Source organism: Loxodonta africana, chromosome 1 (genome assembly GCF_030014295.1).
Source record: "Loxodonta africana isolate mLoxAfr1 chromosome 1, mLoxAfr1.hap2, whole genome shotgun sequence".
NCBI classification, from domain to species: domain Eukaryota; kingdom Metazoa; phylum Chordata; class Mammalia; order Proboscidea; family Elephantidae; genus Loxodonta; species Loxodonta africana.
This window is the reverse complement of record NC_087342.1, coordinates 198492051-198514186: the sequence shown is the minus strand read 5'-3', so window position 1 is coordinate 198514186 and position 22136 is coordinate 198492051. Positions and strand designations below refer to the sequence as shown.

Genomic DNA, 22136 nt, shown 5'->3' with positions numbered 1-22136 from the left:
GCGTACTTCATCATGTTTCCTTGGGTTCTTATCTAGGTTTTGGGGGGTGGAGTTTGCTTCCCTTTTGATTGTAATTTGCTCTCATTTATTTTTCCACTTTCCTCACTATATTCCAGAACCAACATTAATTTTTAGGGTATTTAAGAATTTGAGCTAAAGAAAGATGCTGAAATTGCAGTTAGCAAAGGTTAGGACATTTGGAAGACAAAGATAATTTTAGGCTGAAATCCTAATCTGAAATAGTAGATCTTGGAAACAAAATAGCAGTTTGGTTTCTCTGGCTCTTGAATAGGTTTTTGAGGATATCTTCTAGCTCCCAAGAAGCTGAGTATCAGCCACATTTAGAATATCAACCAATATCTGTTTAAAGCTTAAAAATAGTAAAATGTGGCCATCTAACATTAATGAGCTTGGTGATTACCCAAATCTTATGATGATTTGGTGTTATGAGTTGAATTGTGTCCACCAAAAATGAGTATCAACTTAGCTAGGCCATGATTCCCAGTATTATTGGTTGTCTACCGTTTTGTGATCTGATGTGATTTTCCTATGTGTTGTAAATCCTAATTTCTGCCTGTGTTTAATGAAATGAAGTTAGGTTATGTTAAAGAGGATTAGGGTGGGATGCAACACCCTTATGCAGGTTACAGCCCTGATCTGATGTAAGGGGAGTTTCACTGGAGTGTGGCCTGCATAACCTTTTATCTTACAAGAGACAAAAGGAGAGAGAAGCAAGGAGAGAGATGAGACCTCATACCACCAAGAAAGAAGAGCCAGGAGTGGAGTGTGTCCTTTGGACCCAGGGTCCCTGAGCTGAGAAGCTCCTAGACCAGGGGAAGGTTGATGACAAGGATCTTCCCCCAGAGCTGACAGAGAGAGAAAACCTTCCTCTGGAGCTGGTGCCCTAAATTCAGACTTCTAGCCTCCTGAACTGTGCCAGAATAAATTTTTTGTTAAAGCCATCCACTTGTGGTATTTCTGATATGGCAGCACTAGATAACTAAGACAACCATTTTGCAGATGAAGAAACCAGAGCTAGAGAATTTAAATTGCTTCTTTAAGATCTTCCAACGTTTTAGGAATGATTTCACTGCAGCTTTTTAAATCGTCATGGTAGTTTAAGTAGGATGTACATATGCTTGTGTGTATGTGTGTATATATGTATATACATATAATATGCATGTATTGGGAACATATAACATGTAAACACAATAGAATCTTACAAAGAGTTTATTGCAAAAGTCACATCTTTTGAACAACATGGATATACGGTACCTTTTCAGGTGGGGTAGCTTTGTCTCTTGATATCAGGAATCTCACTCTGTGGGGTTTATATAAGTGTCTGCAAATTTGCAATTGGAAATTAATATATACTTTTATTTCCAAAGATAAATCTTTTCCCAAAATGGGCACTATAAACTTTATAATTTTACAAAGGTTTGAATTTCCAAATCTTGAATTTCACACCAAGGGCCAAGTCAGTTTATACAGTTTGTACTAATTATATAGTATTTCCTAAGGCAAAACGTTTTTCTGAAAAGAACAGTCTTTGGGCGGATAACTGTAGGCTTAAGTAAATTATTACATTGGCTAATTATGTCATTAGCTGTAAGATTTTTATATGATGTTTCCATATCTACTTAGGTGAGCTAAGATAGTTAGTATCTTTATGATTGCCCTCTCGAGCAACTCCAAAACAAGCCAAGGTTATTGCTACTGCTGTGTTCACCGTTCGAGTAACTTCTTCTGGTGTCTTCCCCAGGGATGGGTTCACTTCCATTATATCTAATCCTGAGAGTAGCCCTACAACAACAAATGGTAACATTGTAGTTTATAAAATAGTTGACATTTTTCATTCAGTACACATTGACTTGAAAGACTATGCAGGAATGGAAAGATGTAGTAACCAACTGAAAGCACTTTAGTTACTGCATCATGTGATGGGTGCTTTTTTTTTTTTTTATGGTTCAGTTTGTTTGCTTTTTATTTTTTTTAATAAGTTTTATTAAGCTTCAAGTGAACGTTTACAAATCCAATCAGTCTGTCACATATAAGTTTACATACATCTCACTCCCTACTCCCACTTGCTCTCCCCCTCTTGAGTCAGCCCTTTCAGTCTCTCCTTTCTTGACAATTTTGCCGGCTTCCCTCTCTCTCTATCCTCCCATCCCCCCTCCAGACAAGAGTTGCGTGATGGGTGCTTTTGAAGTGTCGTTAGGCACATGGTTTTCAAATCAGGAAGATAGAGATACATATTGTCGAGTGAATGCTTTCTGCTTCATTCCTCTAGAATTTTACCTACCTGTTTTGTAAATTTCCTCTGTAATGTGGAGACCTTCTCTGTAAGACAGACCTCCTGGGACTGGTGTGCCAGTAGCTGGTGTGAAAAATGGGTCCAGTCCATCAACATCAAAACTCAGATGAATTGGCCTTTTCTTTCTTTTAAGAGGTGGGAAAGGAATTCAGTTTAAAGGTGATGATTTAACGTTTCGTAGGTCAGTATAATTCTTACCCTGTTTTATAAAAAGTAACAACCCAGTGAAGTTCCATGATTTTACTTAAAGCCTTTATTAATAAATTTTTTTTGTTTTTTTTAGTGCGAGTAGCAAGCACTCAATAATACGTAATGTTACACACGTGTGCGTGCACACACACACACACACACACACACAAACATCATACCTTCCTAGTAGATAGCTGAGTGTTTCTTCCATCACCTTGCCAATTCCCAGTTTATCCACTTCACTCATTGAAAAGTATTTAATACCCAAGGTTTTCAAAATGTAGCTATGAAAGAAGAGACATTAAGATAATACACAGTTAACGAGGAGACTGACTCTATACCCTTGGTTTTTATTTTATTTTTATATATAACAAAAATTTGCCATTGTAATCATTTTTTTATTGTGGTAAAATATATATAACAAAAAATTTTGTCATTTTAGTCATTTTCACTTGTACTATTTAGTGGCATTAATTACCTTCGCTATGCTGTGCAGCCATCATCACTGTTTCCAGATTTTTTCATCATCCTTGACAGAAACTCAGTACCCCTTTAGCAATAGCTCCCCACTTCCGCCTCTCACCCACCCTCAGTAATAAACTTTTGTCTCTGTGCATTTGCCAATTCTAGATTTTTCATATAACTAGGGTAACAAAGTATGTGTCCTTTTGTGACTGACTTATTTTACTTAGCATGTTTTCAAGGTTCATCCATGTTGTAGCATGTACCAGGGCAACGTTTCTTTTTATAACTGAGTAATATTCCATTTTGTGCCTGTACTGCATTTTTTTTTTTATCCATTCATCTGTTGATGGGCATTAGGTGGTTTCCACCTTTTGGTTATTGTAAATAACACTGCAATGAACATTTGAATACCAGGTTTCTCTTTGTGTCCCTGTTTTCAATTCTTTTGGGTATATACGTAGGTGTGAAATTTCTTGGTCATATAGTAATACTATGTTTAACTTTTTGAGGAACCGCCAAACTTTTCCATAGCGGCTGCACCATTTTACAATCTCACCTGCAAAGGCTGAGTTTGTAATTTCTCCACATTCTCACCAACACTTGTTATTTTCCAATAATAGCCATCCTAGTGGGAGTGAAGTGGTTTCTCATTGTGATTTTAATTTGCATTTCCCTGATGACTAATGGTGTGGGACATCTTTTCATGTACTGATTGACCATTTGTATATCTTTATAAAAATGTCTATTCAAGTCTCTTGCCCATTTTTTGATTAGGTTGTCTTTTGGTGTAGGTCATTTTAATCATTTTTAAGAGTGCAAATTGTTGGTAGCTGCCGTCGAGTCGGTTCCAACTCATAGCGACCCTGTGCACAACAGAACGAAACACTGCCCGGTCCTGCGCCATCCTTACAATTGTTATGCTTGAGCTCATTGTTGCAGCCACTGTGTCAGTCCACCTCGTTGAGGGTCTTCCTCTTTTCCACTGACCCTGTACTCTGCCAAGCATGATGTCCTTCTCCAGAGACTGACCCCTCCTGACGACATGTCCAAAGTGTGTAAGATGCAGTCTCGCCATCCTTGCCTCTAAGGAGCATTCTGGCCACACTTCTTCCAAGACAGATTTGTTCATCCTTTTGGCAGTCCATGGTATATTCAATATTCGCCAGCACCACAATTCAAAGGCGTCAACTCTTCTTTGGTCTTCTTTATTCATTGTCCAGCTTTCACATGCATATAATGGATTGAAAACACCATGGCTTGAGTCAGGCGCACCTTAGTCTTCAGGGTGACATCTTTGCTCTGCAACACTTTGAAGAGGTCCTTTGCAGCAGATTTGCCCAATGCAATGTGTCTTTTGATTTCTTGACTGCTGCTTCCATGGCTGTTGATTGTGGATCCAAGTAAAATGAAATCCTTGACAACTTCAATCTTTTCTCCATTTATCATGATGGTACTCATTGGTCCAGTTGTGAGGATTTTTATTTTCTTTATGTTGAGGTGTAATCCATACTGAAGGCTGTGGTCTTTGATCTTCATTAGTAAGTGCTTCAAGTCCTCTTCACTTTCAGCAGGCAAGGTTGTGTCATCTGCATAACACAGGTTGTTAATAAGTCTTCCTCCAATCCTGATGCCCTGTTCTCCTTCATATAGTCCAGCTTCTCGTATCATCTGTTCAGCATACAGATTAAATAGGTATGGTGAAAGAATACAACCCTGACACGTGCCTTTCCTGACTTTAAACCAATCAGTATCCCCTTGTTCTGTCCAAACAACTGCCTCTTGATCTATGTAAAGGTTCCTCATGAGCACAATTAAGTGTCCTGGAATTCCCATTCTTTGGAGTGTTATCCATAGTTTGTTATGATCCACACAGTCGAATCCCTTTGCATAATCAATAAAACACAGGTAAACATCCTTCTGGTATTCTCTGCTTTCAGCCAGGATCCGTCTGACATCAGCAATGATATCCCTGGTTCCACGTCCTCTTCTGAAACTGGCTTGTATTTCTGACAGTTCCCTGTCGATACACTGCTGCAGCCGTTTTTGAATGATCTTCAGCAAAATTTTGCTTGCGTGTGGGATTAATGATGTTGTTCTATAATTTCCACATTCGGTTGGATCACCTTTCTTGGGAATAGGCATAAATATGGATCTCTTCCAATCAGTTGGCCAGGAAGCTGTCTTCCATATTTCTTGGCATAGACGAGTGAGCACCTCCAGCGCTGCATCTGTTTGTTGAAAGATCTCAATTGATATTCCATCAATTCCTGGAGCCTTGTTATTCGCCAATGCCTTCAGAGTAGCTTGGACTTCTTCCTTCAGTACCATTGGTTCCTGATCATATGCCACCTCTTGAAATGGTTGAATATCGACCAGTTCTTTTTGATATAATGACTCTGTGTATTCCTTCCGTCTTCTTTTGATGCTTCATGTGTCATTTAATATTTTCCCCATGGAATCCTTCACTATTGCAACTCAAGGCTTGAATTTTTTCTTCAGTTCTTTCAGCTTGAGAAGCGCCATTAATTATATTCATCACATTGTGCTACGATCACCACCATCCATTTCCAAAAGTTCCATCACCTCGAAAAGAAACTCAGCACCCCTTCAGCAATAACTCCCCACTTCCCCCAGCCCCTTGTAAGCACTAATAAACTTTCTATCTTATTTATTTTAAAGAAAAGTTCAATGTGGTAAATATATAAAATATTTAGGTTTTATGAATTCTATATGTGTATTGCTATTCTGTTAGGTTTGACCAGTAACACATACCTAGCACATAAAAGGAAAAAAAGTGAAAGTAAATCACATCAAGGAATAAACTTACTGTTCACCAGGGTCCACATCTCTCAGGCCAATATATACAATGTCTTTAGCAGATATGCAGGGAGTCACCCAGGAGAGTCCTGGTACATCAGGAATCTAAAATTGCAATGTTTCCATTTGGTTATATATGCTCCTCTATAGTCAATCTTCGAGAGTCCCTGAATAGCACAAATGGTTAAGCACTCAACTATAAGCCAAAAGGTTGGTGGTTTGAACACACCCAAAGGTGGCTCAGAAGACAGGCCTGGTGATCTGCTTCCTTGAAAACTTTCTGGAGCGGTTCTACTCTGCACACATGGAGTTGCCATGAGTTGAGATTGACTCAACGGCAACCAACCACAACAAGAGTAAACCTTTTAAAATTAGGAAGACAGGTTGGGTTGCGTTATCTTATATTTAGAATGTAAGAATGTGCATATATCTTAAATTTAGAGGAAATCATTTAAAAGTCACAAAATAAAGAAGGGGATATTTGCCTTCCCATGTGGTACCTTCGATTGTCTTGGCCTTACACACCCTCATCCAGGGGCCCTGACCTACCCTCAGCCGTTTATCGGAGTTTACCTGCTCTGTGCCCCACTGAGCCCTGCTGTCTCAGGACTCTTCTTTAAGAAATCAGTGTGCTTCTATTACTTTGATAGCTCCCTTGTCTTTCTCAGTAAGGGACTTGATCCAAAGAATGATCTAGGGTAACTAAGGGAAATTTATGACCAGATGGACCTTTGACTGTTCCTCACACCATAATGTGATATCTGCTTTGTCCTGGAGCTGAGTTTAGTTGTTCTCATGTGCTAGGTAGACATTTTCCAAGTTTATAAATGCATCACTTGGTCTTCAATGCAAAAAATATTACTCCTAAGCATTTAACATAAGGAGATATGAATCCCCAAGTATCATCATAAGAGCTAATACAATGCAGCTGTTACATAAAACAATAAAAGTTTGGAGCTATAATGTTAAAGTTTAATCTGGAATTTCATCTTACATATTTCCGAAGTTTCTAGAGATCAAAGAGATAGTTCTTCCTCCTATGACTGAGAGATGCACTTTTCATAGAACAATAATATAAAAATATAGATCATTACAATCCTACATTTAAAAACTCCATTTTGAAAAGTCCCTATAATGTGTAATATGTATTTATTTTTAATTAATTTGTAAGAGTAAGAGGTTGTGGGGTATGTTGTAAAGAGGTAGGAGTTAGGAGACCTGGTTCTGGGTCTTCCCTTGCTATATGCTTGCCGTATGATCCCAACAAAGTGCTTAATCTCTGAGTGGATAACTTCTTTATGAAGGAGTATTCTCACTGAGTCCCTGCATGGTGCAAACAGTTGACATGCTTGGCTGCTAACTGAAAGATTGGAGGTTTGAGTCCAACTGGAGGCACCTCAGAAGAAAGGCTGCCATCTACTTCCCCAAAAATCAGCCACTGAAAACCCTATGAAGCACAGTTCTCTGACATTCGTGGGCTTGCCATGAGTGGGAGTCGATTCGATGGCAATTGGTAGTAGTAGTAGGACTTTACCTACTAAAAAGGGTCGTTCTAAGAACCAAAAGAGAAGATGTATACAAATTCAGTTTGTAAACTACCAAGTAAGATAAAGGTGGAGAGCCTCGCCCATTTTTATCAGCCTATCCTTTACTTGTTGGCTGAGGAGAAAACGGTTTGAGGTTGCAGCAAGAATAAAATGGCATAGGGGTTCCTATTTCCCTTCCACCACATGAACTTCTGCTAAAGATTAGTCTTTTGTAATAAAAAATCAACCAGCCTTTTACCTGGCTCTTTAGTTCTTTCAGGAGAAAAGACACAGGTTGTCCATGCAAGTTCCCACTTGGGGTTGTGAGTGGAGTGTTGATATCGGTGTGGGCATCCACCCAAATGACGCAGAGATCAGGGTGGACTTTGGCATGGCCAAAGATGCTTCCAATCGCTAAACTAGGGAGGAAGAAAAGTTTGTGTGAACATCGGGTTTGCAATGTCTCTACACACATCATACAATATATTAACTCATCCAGTGTGTCTGCTGCTTGGTTTTTTCCTTTAAGTCAAAGTGGCTGCTATTTCTGATAGGTTGAAAATGGATATGCCAATTAAACAATCTTAACAACCAAGTATAGCTTATTACACTTAATACTTACTAGCAAGTTATACTGATATAATTACTAAAAATCATTTTTATCCCCAACCCGCCTTCTAAATAAAATATTAGCCAAAACAAAATAATGATAATATGCGTGTGTAAAAACACTAGTCATGTCAGCAATTGCCTCACACGAAACACTGTTCAATTCTCTGGATCTAGTTCTTGTGAAAATTATACAGCAATAAAGAAATGACACTTATGATCCTTATGCATACCAAGAAGTAACATAAGGAAATTTGTACTGTGATTAAGAGCAAAACATACGATATAACACATACATACACACATATATAACACACACACACACACACACAGACATTTTAAACACATTCATGTAACAAGAAAAAAAAAATGCCAGAAAGGAAATATGCCAGAGCCAAAATGCTTATAAAAGTTTTAAGAGAAGTACAATTTACGTAGATAGAGATATTATACATATATATCCTCACACCTGTGCCAAATACTTGAATAAATTGAGTTAGGCTGTATAGTAAGATATAACGGTGATAACCTTCTGATTTTAAAATAAGTACATTTCAAAAATGTTATAATTATTACTTTTATAATGGAAAACATACTTTTAAATTGTTGACCTAAATGAGTGGTTTATATTATGAGCAATCAGGTATAATAAACTCTGAATTTCCTTGGTGCTTAATGCTTATTTATTTAGAAATGTAAGACTGTGCCAAGTATTTTACTGAAATTCATCCGTATTTTCTTTTATTTTCTGCTATAATAGATTAAAATAAAGATATAGCAAGACTTCAAATAGAGCTAAGTATATACTTCCATAATGAAATACTCAATAAAATTAAAAGGAAAAATGCAGAAAATTTGGTAAAAAACATGTCCTTTGGGACTAAGATAAGCGGAAGATGGAAGATATTGATTGGTGCCATTCCTTCCACATGTTCTCTCTTCTCGTGGTCTTGCCATACTTCCTTTATACCGTTTGTACCAGACCCCACAGACAACCATTAAATAAGACCTGTGATCTCCGCCGAGTACCAAGCTGGTTCGCCCATTCTTCTTGACTTCTGCCACCACACTAGCCAGCTGCTCGTTAGCTTTTCCCACCGACCTTGGATTCTTCACAGTTTGAAAGGGACTGTCACTAGGGACATCAGCAAAGATCAGGTCCCCATAATCTTTCACATCATACTCTAAAATTAAAAGTTTCAGGATACTAAGTTTAAAAGATACAGATTATAAAACTGTGTGTAGGATGATTCCAATTCACAAAATAAACATATTTTCAAAGATATAAGCAAAGAAGAAGTCTGGAAAGACTGTGAACATCATGAAGGTAGAAACCGTGTCTGTGTTTGCCTGCCATCATCCCACCAGCGCCTCACACAGTGCCTAACACTTCTTGAATCCATTCAGTTAGCTAGACACTAAGAGGTACCAGCGTTGACCTTCTGATTTGGACCTAATGAGTGTCTATCTCTCTTTCTCTCTCTACCCTGCTTACTTTCTCTCTCCCCTTACATGCTTTCTAATTTCTATTATAAGTAGTGTTTTGTTTTTGTAATAAGTACATAAGAATATTTATATGCTTAAACCCAGAAGAAAATACACCAGCGTTTTCTAAATTTTCTGACTCTGTCATAACAGTCCTTGGTTTTAACCTGGTCTGTCACCTGCTGAAGCAGCTCAGCTTCCTCCCTTTGTCCACTGTACCTGCCTCATAGTGTTGTTGAGAGAATTAGATAAGAATATGGGCTTACCGCTGAGCCTAACACTTAAGAGAGCTGAGGATATGAAGGCTCTTTTTTTTTTAATAAGGAAAAAAAATTCAAGTCACCCAAAATTCTTATGGACCCTGGTGTGCTTCCTAAAAAGCATTGCATTAGACTTCAAAAGTACGGTTTCGTGTAAAACCATGACATGGGGTCAGGTCAGTGTTCTGTAGGTAACTTGACTCTTTATTATGTGTTATATTTATGTGTCTGTGATTCAGTAACACTTTCAGGAGATTTAACCTTATATAAAATGTTTTTTATCAAATTATGTTTGGTAACTGAGGGAATCAGCCCATTTATTCAACCAAGCTTTCTGTTGTCTATTGGGTGTTTTGTTGAGGTATACTTTTTATTTGTTAAAATTCACCGATTTTAAGTGTACAGGAAATAGCTAGAATCTTGCAACCACCACCACAATCAAATCTGAGAACACTTCCATTAACCCCCAAATTTCCTCCTATCGCTTTGCAATAAATCCCCATCTCTACCCTTGCCCCAGGCAGCCACTGATTTGCTTTCTGTTACTATACTTCTGTCTTTTCTAGAGCTTCATACACCTAGAATTGCACAGTGTATAACCCTTTGTGTCCAGCCTCTCTCCACATGGCATGTCTGTTCCTTTCTATTGCTGAGCACCACCCCATCATAAGGATGCACCGCACTTTGTTTATCTATCGCCAGTTCCTGTTGTTTTCGTTTTTTCACTATTATAAATAATGCTGCTACAAACATCCAAGTACAAGCCTTTGTGTGGACCTACGTTTTCACTTCTCGAGTAAATACCTGGGAGTAGAATTGCTGGGTCAAAAGGTAAATGCATGTTTAGCTATTTAAGAAACTGCCAAACTGTTTCCCAACGTGGCTGTATCACTTTGCATTTCTACCACCAGTAAACAAAGGTTCCAATTGTCCCATATCTTCACCAACACTTCAGAGGGTTTTATATATAGAGATAACGTATGCTTAAGTTTATAGTTTAAAAATACGTGTTATATTTCATTTGCAGGTTTATGTGTGTGTGTATAAACACACACACACTATGCAAATACTTGGCATTATTATTATTACTGTAATTCTTTTTTTTCTTTCACAAATAAGAGTCCTTTTACTAGTAGTGGAAACCCTGGTGGTGTAGTAGTTAAGTGCTACAGCTGCTAACCGAAAGGTTGGCAGTTTGAATCCATCAGGCTCTTGTTGAAAACTCTATAAGGGCAGTTCTACCCTGTCCTATAGGGTCGCTATGAGTCGGAATCGACTCGATGGTAATGGGTTTTGGGTTTTTACTAGTAGTAGGAGATCCTGGGTGGCACAAATGAGTGAGCACTTGACTACCAGCCAAAAGTTCAGCTGTTCGAATCTACCCAGAGGCACCTCAGAAGACAAGCCTGGCAATCTGCTTCTGAAAGGTCACAGCCTTGAAAAACCTCACGGTTTTCTACTCTGCACATATAGGGTGGCCATGAGCAGTGTCGGATTACCCAATAAGCGAGATAAGCATGGGCTTACTTGTTCTTGCTTACTAATCTGTAGTGAACAATTTCATATTTTTTTTTTTTCGCCACATCACAGATTCTGCTTCTAGGTATGGCTGGCATCTGTCTCTCTCCCAACCCTACAGCACCTTCCTACAGAATCAAAGCCTCTTTTCAAATTTACATCCCTGACAGGGATGGAGCGCCCAGTAAGCAAGGTAAGCACAGGCTTACTTGTGCTTACTTACTAATCTGTAGTGAACAATTTCACAAGTTTTCACCACATTTGATATACGGTAAGCCTTGCTTATTGGGTAATCCACCCCCGGCCATGAGTCAGATCGACTTGACAACAAAAAACAACTTGCTAGTAGCGTACTTCCTGCAGTCCCTTGCCTTCTGTTTTCAACCACCCCAACCCCACTCCCTCTCAGCTTCCCTGTCCTCGGCCCCAGCACTACACACGGAGATTCTCTAAGACGACACTTTGTCTGGAGAACAAAATATCTGAGTGAGGATATTTGTTCTCATCCCAAGGAATATTCATCCAGAAATTTCTTCTGAGCATTCTCCCCATGTGTTATTTATTTTATAAAATATGTTACTAAGATTACTACCAGTGCAGCAACTCTCTAGTGTAAATGTCACTCCAGACCCACCCCAATTTAGTAAGCTCCTGCTCCTTTCCACCAAAGTCCACAGGAAATCAAGCTGATTCTTTAAACTAAAAAATTACCTTGTTCTTTAAGTTTCTCAAGGAGACCAGCCTTTCTCAACACAGTAGGGCCTTCTTCCACCCCTCCTAGTGGCTGAAAAATAAAAAAAATCCAGATGTTATCCTGACTATCATATGTCTACAACAGAAACCCTTTTCATTATTTAATCAAAGAGTCAGTATCATTTTTTGAGCTCCTACAGTGCCAGGAATTTACATTATCTCATTTAATCTTCACAGCAAGGTAGATTGAACTACTCCTATATCAAACATGAAGAACTAGAATCAGAAAGTTGATGTAATTTTTCTAAAGGCACACAATAAAAAGTGGCAGAGTGTAAGTGTACATCCAGGACCCTTTAGATTCCAAAGTCTGCCTCCCTTCTTCCCATCACACCATGTTATCAATATGTTGTTGTGTTAGGTAACGTCTAGTCAATTTGAACTCATAGTGACCGCATATGACAGAGTAGAACGTCCCTTTAGAGTTTTCTAGGTTGTACTCTTTATGGGATATAGGGGCTGCAGCAGTATATTGACATGAAATTCAAGCCAAATGGAACCTGGGATATCATTGCTGATGTCAGATAGATCCTAGTTGAAAGCAGAGAATACCAGAAAGATGTTTACCTGTGTTTTATTGACTATGCAAAGGTATTCGGCTGTGTGGATCATAAAAATTATGAATAACATTGCAAAGAATGGGAATTCCAGAATGCTTAATTGTGCTCGTGAGGAATCTGTACATAGATCAAGAGGCAGTCGTTCAAATAGAACAAGGGTATACTGTGTGGTTTAAAGTCAGGAAAGATAAGTGTCAGGCTTGTATCTTTTCACCACACTTAAATTCAATCCGTGTGCTGAACAAATAATCTGAGAAACTGGACTATATGAAGAACGGTGCATCAGGATTGAAAGACGACCCATTGACAACTTGCCTTACGCAAATGACACAACCTTGCTTGATGAAAGTGAAGAGGACTTGAAGCTCTTACTGATGAAGATCAGAGACCACAGCCTTCAGTATGGATTATATCTCAACATAAAGAAAACAAAAATCTTCACAACTGGAACAATGAGTAACATCATGATAAACTGAGAAAAGACTGAAGTTGTCAAGGATTTCATTTTACTTAGATCCACAATCAACAGCCATGGAAGCAGCAGTCAAGAAATCAAAAGCTGCACTGCATTGGGCAAATCTGGTGCAAAGAACCTCTTTAAAGTGCTTTTAAAAACAAAGACGTCACCTTAAAGGCTAAGGTGTGCCTGACCCAAGTCATGGTATTTTCAACTGCCTCATATGCATGTGAAGATCCAAGAATTGACACCTTTGAATTGTGGTGTTGGCAAAAAATATTGAATATACCATGTACTGCCTAAAGAACGAACAAATCTGCCTTGAAACAAGAACAATCAGAATGCTCCTGAGAAGCAAGGATACTGATTGTCTCACATACTTTGGACATGTTATCAGGAAGGATCAGTTCCTGGAGAAAGGACATCATGCTTGGCAGTCAGCAAAAAAGAGGAAGACCCTCAACGAGATAGATGGGCATAGTGGCTGCAACAATGGGCTCAAGCATAACAACGATTGTGAGGATGAGGCAGGATCGGGCAGTGTTTTGTTATATTGTACATAGGGTCGCTGTGAGTCAGAACTGACTCGATAGCACCTAACAGCAACAATCTTTACGGGAGCAGATCACCACGTCTTCTTCCACAGAGCCACTTGTAGATTAGAACTACCAGCCTATCGGTTAGCAGCCAAACAACCACTGCACCACCAGAGCTCCTCATTGTCAACATAGCTAACACACATTTTGTGAGAAAGCACTATAATAAATGCAGATATAAAGATGGAAAGGAGCGGGCTTCTGTCTTTGATTAATGCATAAGCTAATAGTGGACCTGGCATTTAAACTAGAGTACATTGATAATTGCTTCAGTATAGATACAAGATGCCCTGGTAACAAGAGCAGGCTGCTTCCCACTCTGTCAGGGCAGGATTGTGTCAAGCAAGGCTGCATGGAACAGGCGGCGTGTGAGCTGAGTCTTGCAACATAAGTAAACATTCACCAGGAAAACAGGAATGGGTAACGGAAAAAAAAAATTGCAAGCCAAGAAGCAGCCTGGGCAAAGGCATGAGAAAGAGCATGGCACAAGAGGGGCCTGTGTGCAGGTCAACAGGGCAGTAAGTTCAGGCTCCTGGGAAGAAATGGGCAACAGGGAAAATCATTACCAGCAAGCTGAAACCATAACCAAAGACCAACCCAGTAAATTCAAGTTTTGAGATGCTTACTCACAGTGGAGAGAAATATCTACCCTGGCAGGAAGTCTTCTCCAGTCTCCTGGCTGACTGGAGGTCTAAAGAAGCAGCTCTTTTGTGTATCTTTCTGATTCTAATTTCTGACAAGGCTTTTAGATCCAGAAAGTTACTTGCCGTTGTCAGATGAGAAGATGTTCCAAAAGACACATGCAGGCCTCCCTAAGATTGGGGCTGTGGTACCCAACTAAGATCTTTCTTCTCGATTCCAATGACCGGATAACTTGCCCCAGGTGCCAGGCAAATCTTTGATCTCACGTTTCCAACCCTGGCAGCAAAGAACCCCCTTGTACCCTCCCTGAGGCATTTTGTTCCTTTACTGATTCCCTTTTGCCGTGAACCCCCGCTACCCTAAGTAGAGCATCTTCTTTAAGCCCCAATAAGGTGCTGCTTTGGCTCAGATTCTGCCTTTGGTTTTGTTTGCCATTATTAGATTACATTTCTAAGTTCTTTAAGTGTGTAGTTGTTGTTGGTAACTGCCCTTGTGTCAGCCCCCAACTCATGACAACCCCGTGTGCATGGAAATGAAACGCTGCCCAGTCCTATGTCATCCCCATGATTGATTGCGGATTGGACTATTGTGATTTGCAAGGTTTCATTGGCTGAGTTTTGGAAGTAGATGGCCAGCCCTTTCTCCTAATCTGGAAGACCGTCTGAAATCTGTTCAGCATCACAGCTACTTGGGAGGCTCCACCGACAGATGGGTGGTGGCTATGCATGAGGCGCATTGGCCTGAAATTAAGCCCACATCTCCCAAATAGAAGGTGAGAATTCTACCACTGACCCACCACTGCCCCCTCTTTAAAGCACTATTTTTGTAGCGTAGGGCTAACATTTAGTAGATATTCCAAAACTGCCAGTTTGATCAAACTCCTTGACCTTTCCACCCTCTCTCTTTCAAACTTTAGAACAAATTTTAATGACCCCTCACTGACAATATATTTTTGTTCTAACATAGTCCTTGAATTTCCCACAGTAACATTTTCTACGATTTTTTTTTTTTTTTAATTGTTTCAGACTACTTCTCCTGATGGTCTTCTCTCATTGCTTGGTTTATCTGCTTACTTTGGAAATTGCTTTGTCAGCTCAACTGACATTCTAAACTGGTTTCCAAACCCTAACTCTCCTGCCTGGCAACAAGTGTAAGGCTCACTATGGAGTCAGGCCCTCTGAAGAAGCATCAGAGTTAGGAGCGCAGGCTTTGAAGTCAGATAGTCCTGGGTCTGCTACTGACCGTGTGACCCTGAGCAAATTATTAAGCCTCTCTGGGCATTAGTTAACTAAACTATAAAAGAATAATACCTACCTCAGTGTTTGCTGCCACCACTGTTTCCCAGCCCCACTGACTTACAAAAGGATGAGGCAGGGGATGGAGTTCTTTTTCAGGAAACCACTAGCATCAACCTTCTGGCCATCTGCCCTCTTATCCACGCACTCCACCCCCTTGCCCACTTATCTCATTTTAGATGGGGAGAACTACTTGCATGTTAGCAATTTTTTCCCTATCCTATGGCTTAGTGTTAGGAGCCCTGGTGGTTCAATGGTTAAGCACTCATCTTCTAATCAAAAGGTTGGAGGTTCAAACCCACTCAGCAGCTCTGTGGGAAAAAGACCTGGCGATCTGCTCCTGTAAAGATTACAGCCTAGAAAATCCTATGGAGCAGTTCTGCTCTGTCACATCAGGTTGCCATGGGCCAAAAATCCACTCAATGGCACCTAACAACAATGATGGCTTAGTGTAGAAAAATTTCTCCCAGTCTTTCCTATTCTGGGACAACAGGCTTCATTCTCATGGCCGTGTTTTAATGGGGGAAGAGCTGTAAGTAGAAAAAGAAAAATTAGTGAGAATGGAAAATGCATATTAGGCTATATTTCAAAATGCTATCCCTTACAGTTACTGTTAGGAGTCCCTGGATAGTACAAACGGTTAAGTGCTCAGCTACTAACTGAAAGTTTGGCAGTTTGAATCCACCCAGAGAAGACTTGGAAGAAACGCCTGGCTATGTACTTCTGAAAGATGACAGCCATTGAAAACCACATGAAGCACAGCTCTACTCTGAAACACATGTGGTCACCACGAGTTGGAATAGACGCTACAGCAACTGGTTTACAGTGGTTATTATGGGGCAATGGTGGTTCCGTGACAGAACTCTCACCTTCCTCGTGGGCGACTTGGGCTCAATTCCCAGGCAATGCACGTCAGCCACAGCCACCACTGGCCTGTCAGTGGAGGCTTGTGTGTTGCTCTGATCTGAACAGGTTCAGCAGAGCATCCAGACTAAGATGAAATAGGAAGAAAAACCTGGGGATCTACTTCTAAAAAATCAGTCAATGAAAACTCTGAGATGAGACCATCCCAAGGATCTAATCCAAAACTGATCATGGGCAGCATTTCATTCTGTGCCAAGAGTTGGGGGACTGGCTCAACAGCAGCTAACAACAATAACGGAGGCTGTTACTGTCAGCATTAGGTCTTGTGCTGAGATACAAGGCCCAGAGCGTGTTGGGTCTATGCCCTCACTTCCTTTCTTCCCTTTGTCAATTATTTCCTTATCTTCTTTTTTTTTTTTTTTTGACAATTATTTCAATCCTGTATTTATTATAACCTATTTTTTTTTTTATTCCAAGAACAGGTGAGATTATTATGGTTTTCGCAATTAACTCCAGCACTGAAAGAAACATTTCTGTGTCATCAAAATGTCCTGTGTCCTGGGAGAGACTTCTGAAGCAATGAAGCACTATTTACTGAGCCCAAATGCAGTTTGGGCCTCTAACCTCTGATCTCTGCCAATTTGTTTTGCAATAAAAAGCCAGATTGCACAGCAAGAGTTCAAAACTTAGAGAGGTAAATGCTGCTCAGGTGGGCAAAGAGAACCCTGACAGTCCCAGAGAACGCTCCGCTGAAACAACAGCAAAAATCCATCTCAGGGATTGCAACTCACACTTTGTCTTCTGTTTGCTTTATTATTTATTTTCATTTTTAGCACAAGACCCATATTGATATCTAAAGTTTTCTGGAATCTTTACATTTACCCAGAGTGAATTTGTCCAGGTGGGTTAAAAAAAAAAAAAAAAGGACTGTATATTTAAATCTCACTGGCATGGTTTTGATTCACAGCTGGGTGAATCCGTGAGTTTCATAAACCCATGAATCCTTTCAATGTTACCAGCTGGCAGTAGGATTTTCTATCTATTTCTTATTTTCTCCTTAAAGAGAAGTATATCAAGGATTCTACTGAGTCCATAAACTACCAGTTTTATAGAACCATTAAAACCTTAAAATAATCTGAGTCATTTACAAAGTTGTAGGAAGCAATGATACCTAGGCTATCCAAGTCAAAAGAAGTCTGAAAGTTACCTCCAATGCATGAAAATTTTCCAGGCATGATGACATACCTAAACATTGTTTTCTTAAAATTCTCCCTCCCTCTACACACACACAGGCAGCAACATCAAAAGCAACAACAGCAACGAAATCTAAAGCAGTAGCTGCAACATGGAATTCCATTTCAATTCAGAGAAAAATGCTTTCTCTTAAAAAACATAAGGAAAAATCTGGGAGATTCAAATAAAATTGGTTTTGGTCATGATCAAGAGCCGCATGAATAAATGGGTTTGTGGCTATAATTATGCAATGTTGCAAAATGTTAAAAGGACTTTAAATATACATATTCATGCTCCCCCCCCCCACCTCCCCACCCCCGGCCACCCACAGGACCAAATTGTATCTGGGATCTAAAGGAACAAGACAATAACAACTTAGTAATTTTAAAGTGCAAACTTTTCAAACACATTCCCATTACTAAGAGCCTGGCTTTTCCCTCACCTGTCCCTTTGAGAAAGGAGCTCCGATGATCCCTATGGATTTTGACTTGGAACTCATGCTCCGGCACGTCTCTTCACGGCGCCCGAGTTCTCCAGTTGTCACCCTCTGCAGCTCTCAGTGACAGAAGGCACACATTTTTTTCCATTTATAATTGGGTTGAATCTGTTTACCTTTATTCTAATAAGGGAGACTGGCTCCACCTACTGAAGAACGGTGCAAGTCAACAGAAAGCCTCGAAAAATTACTCATACAGGGAATAACCGTGATTCCTCTCAGTCTAAGTCTCTAAGTCACTCTTATTCACTTTGCCAATTCACACCTTTTTTCAAAAGCTAGCTGGGCAACATTAATCTTTTTAGGCCATTAACAATATGTGCTGTTTCTTGAGAAGTACCATGACTCTGTGCAACCACGGGGCAGGGCACAAATCCTCTCAAGGCGTCTGGGTCCTTCCGTATAAAATAATACCTAGGACTGGCAAGATGGTCTCTTGGCTTACTTCCAGTCCTAAAGCCCTGAGTGAAGTTTTCATACACCAGGATAAATGTTTAATCCATGAGAGAGATTTCATACACCAGCGGGGTAGAGTCTCAGAGAAAGAATATGACCTCTTCTTCTAATTATTACTTGAAGAAAAAAATTAATTGCCTAATTAATAACCCAGAGGTATTGACATGTCAATTTTGAAATATGGTGTGCAGGAAAACACCAGTTCTTGGAATCGTCCTCAAGGTACGGAAATAATAACAGCTTTCATAGAGTTTTCATCACTGGCCAGATGCTGTTCTATGTTTATTGCCTCATTTAATCCTTGTACCCGTCTTATGATAAGCCTCGTTATTAGCGCCGTTTTACTGATGAAGAAGCTGAAGCTCAGAGACGTTGTCAGAGTTCACATACAGGTTGTAGGTCACATGTGTGATTCTTAGGTATTCTGAATCCACCTCATCACTGTGCTTTACAGTCTCACCACCTGTGAGGTGTATCTATTGTGTGCCCCTGAAGGTTGTTTATCATCATGATACTTCCAACTTTAAATTTTTATGATTGTAATTAAAAAGGAAAATTCACTTAGTAGAAACAGATGCCTTCCTCCTGTCAATGGGAGAGAATATTGTGGAGCATATAAATTCTATATGGGCAGAGAATTTTGTTTGCTGTATCCCAAGTGCCTAGAACAGTGCTTCATATGTGGAAGGCCCTCAATAAATATTTATTGAATGAAAGAATGAGGAAACCAAGATTCACTGGTACATTTTTAGGCTCACCTTCCAAATAGGCTCCCTATCTTTTACTTGTGGATTTGTTTGTATAGCCTACATATTTACATGTGGTATTCCTTGCACATCCTAGATATTAGCCTCTTATGGTGTTCACGGAAACCCTGGTGGCATAGTGGTTAAATACTACGGCTGCAAACCAAAGAGTTGGCAGTTTGAATCCACCAGGCGCTCCTTGGAAACTCTATTGGGCAGTTCTACTCTGTCCTACAGGGTCACTATGAGTTGGAATGACTCGACGGCACTGGGTTTGGTTTTTGGTTTTTTGTTGTTTTTGTGGTGTTCATATTGCAAAGGTCTTTTCCCAAAATGTCAGTAATTTGATAACTTTGTATATATAATCATTTAAAATACTTTATTTTGAAACAGACAATGGAATAATTTCCCTCTTCAGTTTTGTGCTTTGGAAAGTTTCATTTAAGTCCATCCCCACCTTCAAATCACAAATGCCTATTTCTACATTTTCTTCTATATGCTTTAGGGCTTATCTTTTAACAGTTAGGTCTTTAGCCCATTTCTAGATCATCTTTGCCTGTTGTGTAAGTTTCCCAATTTTATTTTTTCCTATGTGGTTCATAAGTTTGTTCAACAACATCCCTTGAGCATTTCAAACATCTTGCCATTTATTTGAGGTGCTGTTATCAGTTGCCGTCAAGTCAGTTCCAACTCATGGTGACCCCATGTGTGCAGAGTAGAACTGTGTGATAGGGTTTTCAAGGCTGTGATTTTTTGGAAGCAGCTTGCCAGGCCTGTCTTCCTAAGTGCCTCTGGGTGTGTTCGAATTGCCAACCTTTCAGCTAGTAGTTGAGTGCTTAACCGTTTGTGCCACCCAGGGACTCCATCTGAGGTGCTACCACTATCGTATACCAAGTTTCCCTACTTACATGGGTCTGTTGATGAGCCCTTTTTCTGTTCCATTGTCTTATTTAGCTGTGGCTGCACCAGGGCCACCCTGTTTTATTATTATGACTTTATGTCATATCTCATCATTGGACAATGGTAATATTTTTTATTCTTTTTCAAAACTGATTTAGCTATACATGGACCTCTATTTTTCTATATATATATTAGAAAAAGTTGTTGAATTCCTAAAATAAAAACAATCCTGCTAGAATTTTTACTAAATTTATAGATTATAGAGATTTGTCATTTTTGTCTTTGAAAAAGTCTAACATCCTGAAAGTTCTTCCTATACCAAGCTTGGTTTGCCTTTCTGTCATTTGACCCATTGGTCACAAACCTTGGATCCAAATGAAACATACTAACTCCTGGCTGTCAAGGAATCCCCGGGTAGCATAAGCAGTCAAATGCTCAGCTACTAACCAAAGGGTTGGCAGTTCAAATACATTCAGAGGTGCCTCAGAAGAAAGGTCTGGCAGTCTACTTCTGAAAGATCATAGCCATTGAAAGCCTTATGGAGTACAGTTCTACTCTGAAACTCATGCAGTTGCCGTGAGTCAGAATTGACTCTCAAGGGCAACTGGGTCTGGCTCTTGTCTGCCATGTTTTCTTGGGTCCTCTATTGTTTAGCCCCACTATCCCCAAGCACCTCATCAGTTCCTTGTATTACACGGTTACTACTCTCCTTCACTACCACCATATGTCAGTTTGTCATACTGTCGTGGCTTGCATGTTGCTATGATGCTAGAAGTTGTGCTACCAGTATTTCAAATACCAACAGAGCCACCCATAGTGGACAGGTTTCAACAGCCTAAGAAAAACTAGGAAGAAAGGACTGATAATTTACTTCCAAAAATTAGCCAATGAAAACCCTATGGATCACAACAGAATATTGTCCAATATAGTGCTGGAAGGTGAGTACCCTAGGTTGTTTGGCACTCAGATACACAGTGATGGCCAAAATGGACTTGAGCAAGCCAAAAATTGTGACGATGGTGCAGAACCAGGCAATATTTCCTTTTGTTGTACATAAGGTCACCATGAGTCATAGCCAGCTCTACTGCAGCTAACAACAACTCTTTCAGGTCACTATCCAGGTCACACTCTTCAAAATATTTTCCATCTTGCCTATGCCCCCTTTGAGTGGTACATCCAGAACCAAATGCATACCTCCAGATGTAGACAGAGCCATCTGGCCTATCAAATGCAAATTTGGTAATGAACAATTTCTCCAAGTCACTGAAAAAAAAGTTGAACAGGGGCAGCATTCATGGAAGAGAGCTCCTTGACATTCCACTGGAAACTTCAACCAAGATTAGTTAACTCCATTAATTAATCATCAGCCTCCAGGTATAGCTGTTGAAACAGTTCCCAACTCAACTACTCCATCTCGTTTATAAGGAAAGCTGTCAGGTGTCTCAATAAAATCTAGCTACACTTTGCCAACTTTTGTCATCAACCAGTCCAACATCCCTGTCAAAGGTGATGGGGTGAAACTAATAGATCCTATTCTCGATGAACTCCATACTCGCTCTAGTTTTTGCTGCTTCCTTTTTGTTGTGATCTTTTCAATCTCCAAAATGGTCATCTCAGAACTTCTAAATAAAGGGAATAATGAGTATGTTGCTTATGACAGCCTACCTAAGAAAGGCCAACACTCTAATTTCTACAATGCAATTCTTTATTTTAGGAGACATATACTGAGTTTTCAAAAGTCCTTCTCTTAACTCTACAGGCTTCTCAAGTTTTTTTTTTTCTATCCTATCTGGTCTTTTCCCTGGCACTGGACCACATTTTATTTGACCTTGATCTGAAGTCTCTAGAATGAGATATGCTACATAAAAAAAACATAGTAGGATATTAATGAATGTTTTTAAAATAATGACAAGAGGATGAATAAATAAGTTGCATGATGAGAAAGACCACAACAT

At 39.7% G+C, this 22136-nt stretch overlaps 1 protein-coding gene across 1 annotated transcript; it reads right to left on the bottom strand.

Annotated features, from left to right (window-relative positions):
- Window positions 1-1636: 1636 nt before the first annotated feature.
- Window positions 1637-17585, bottom strand: ARG1 (arginase 1). Its single transcript, XM_023547162.2, has 10 exons — window positions 17558-17585; window positions 16356-16450; window positions 11895-11967; window positions 9953-9964; window positions 8930-9116; window positions 7571-7730; window positions 5796-5890; window positions 2683-2787; window positions 2303-2439; window positions 1637-1803 (listed from the first exon to the last, which is right to left on the bottom strand). Exons 1-10 carry the CDS (start codon window positions 17583-17585, stop codon window positions 1637-1639), a joined length of 1059 nt encoding a protein of 352 aa, XP_023402930.1.
- Window positions 17586-22136: the final 4551 nt, after the last annotated feature.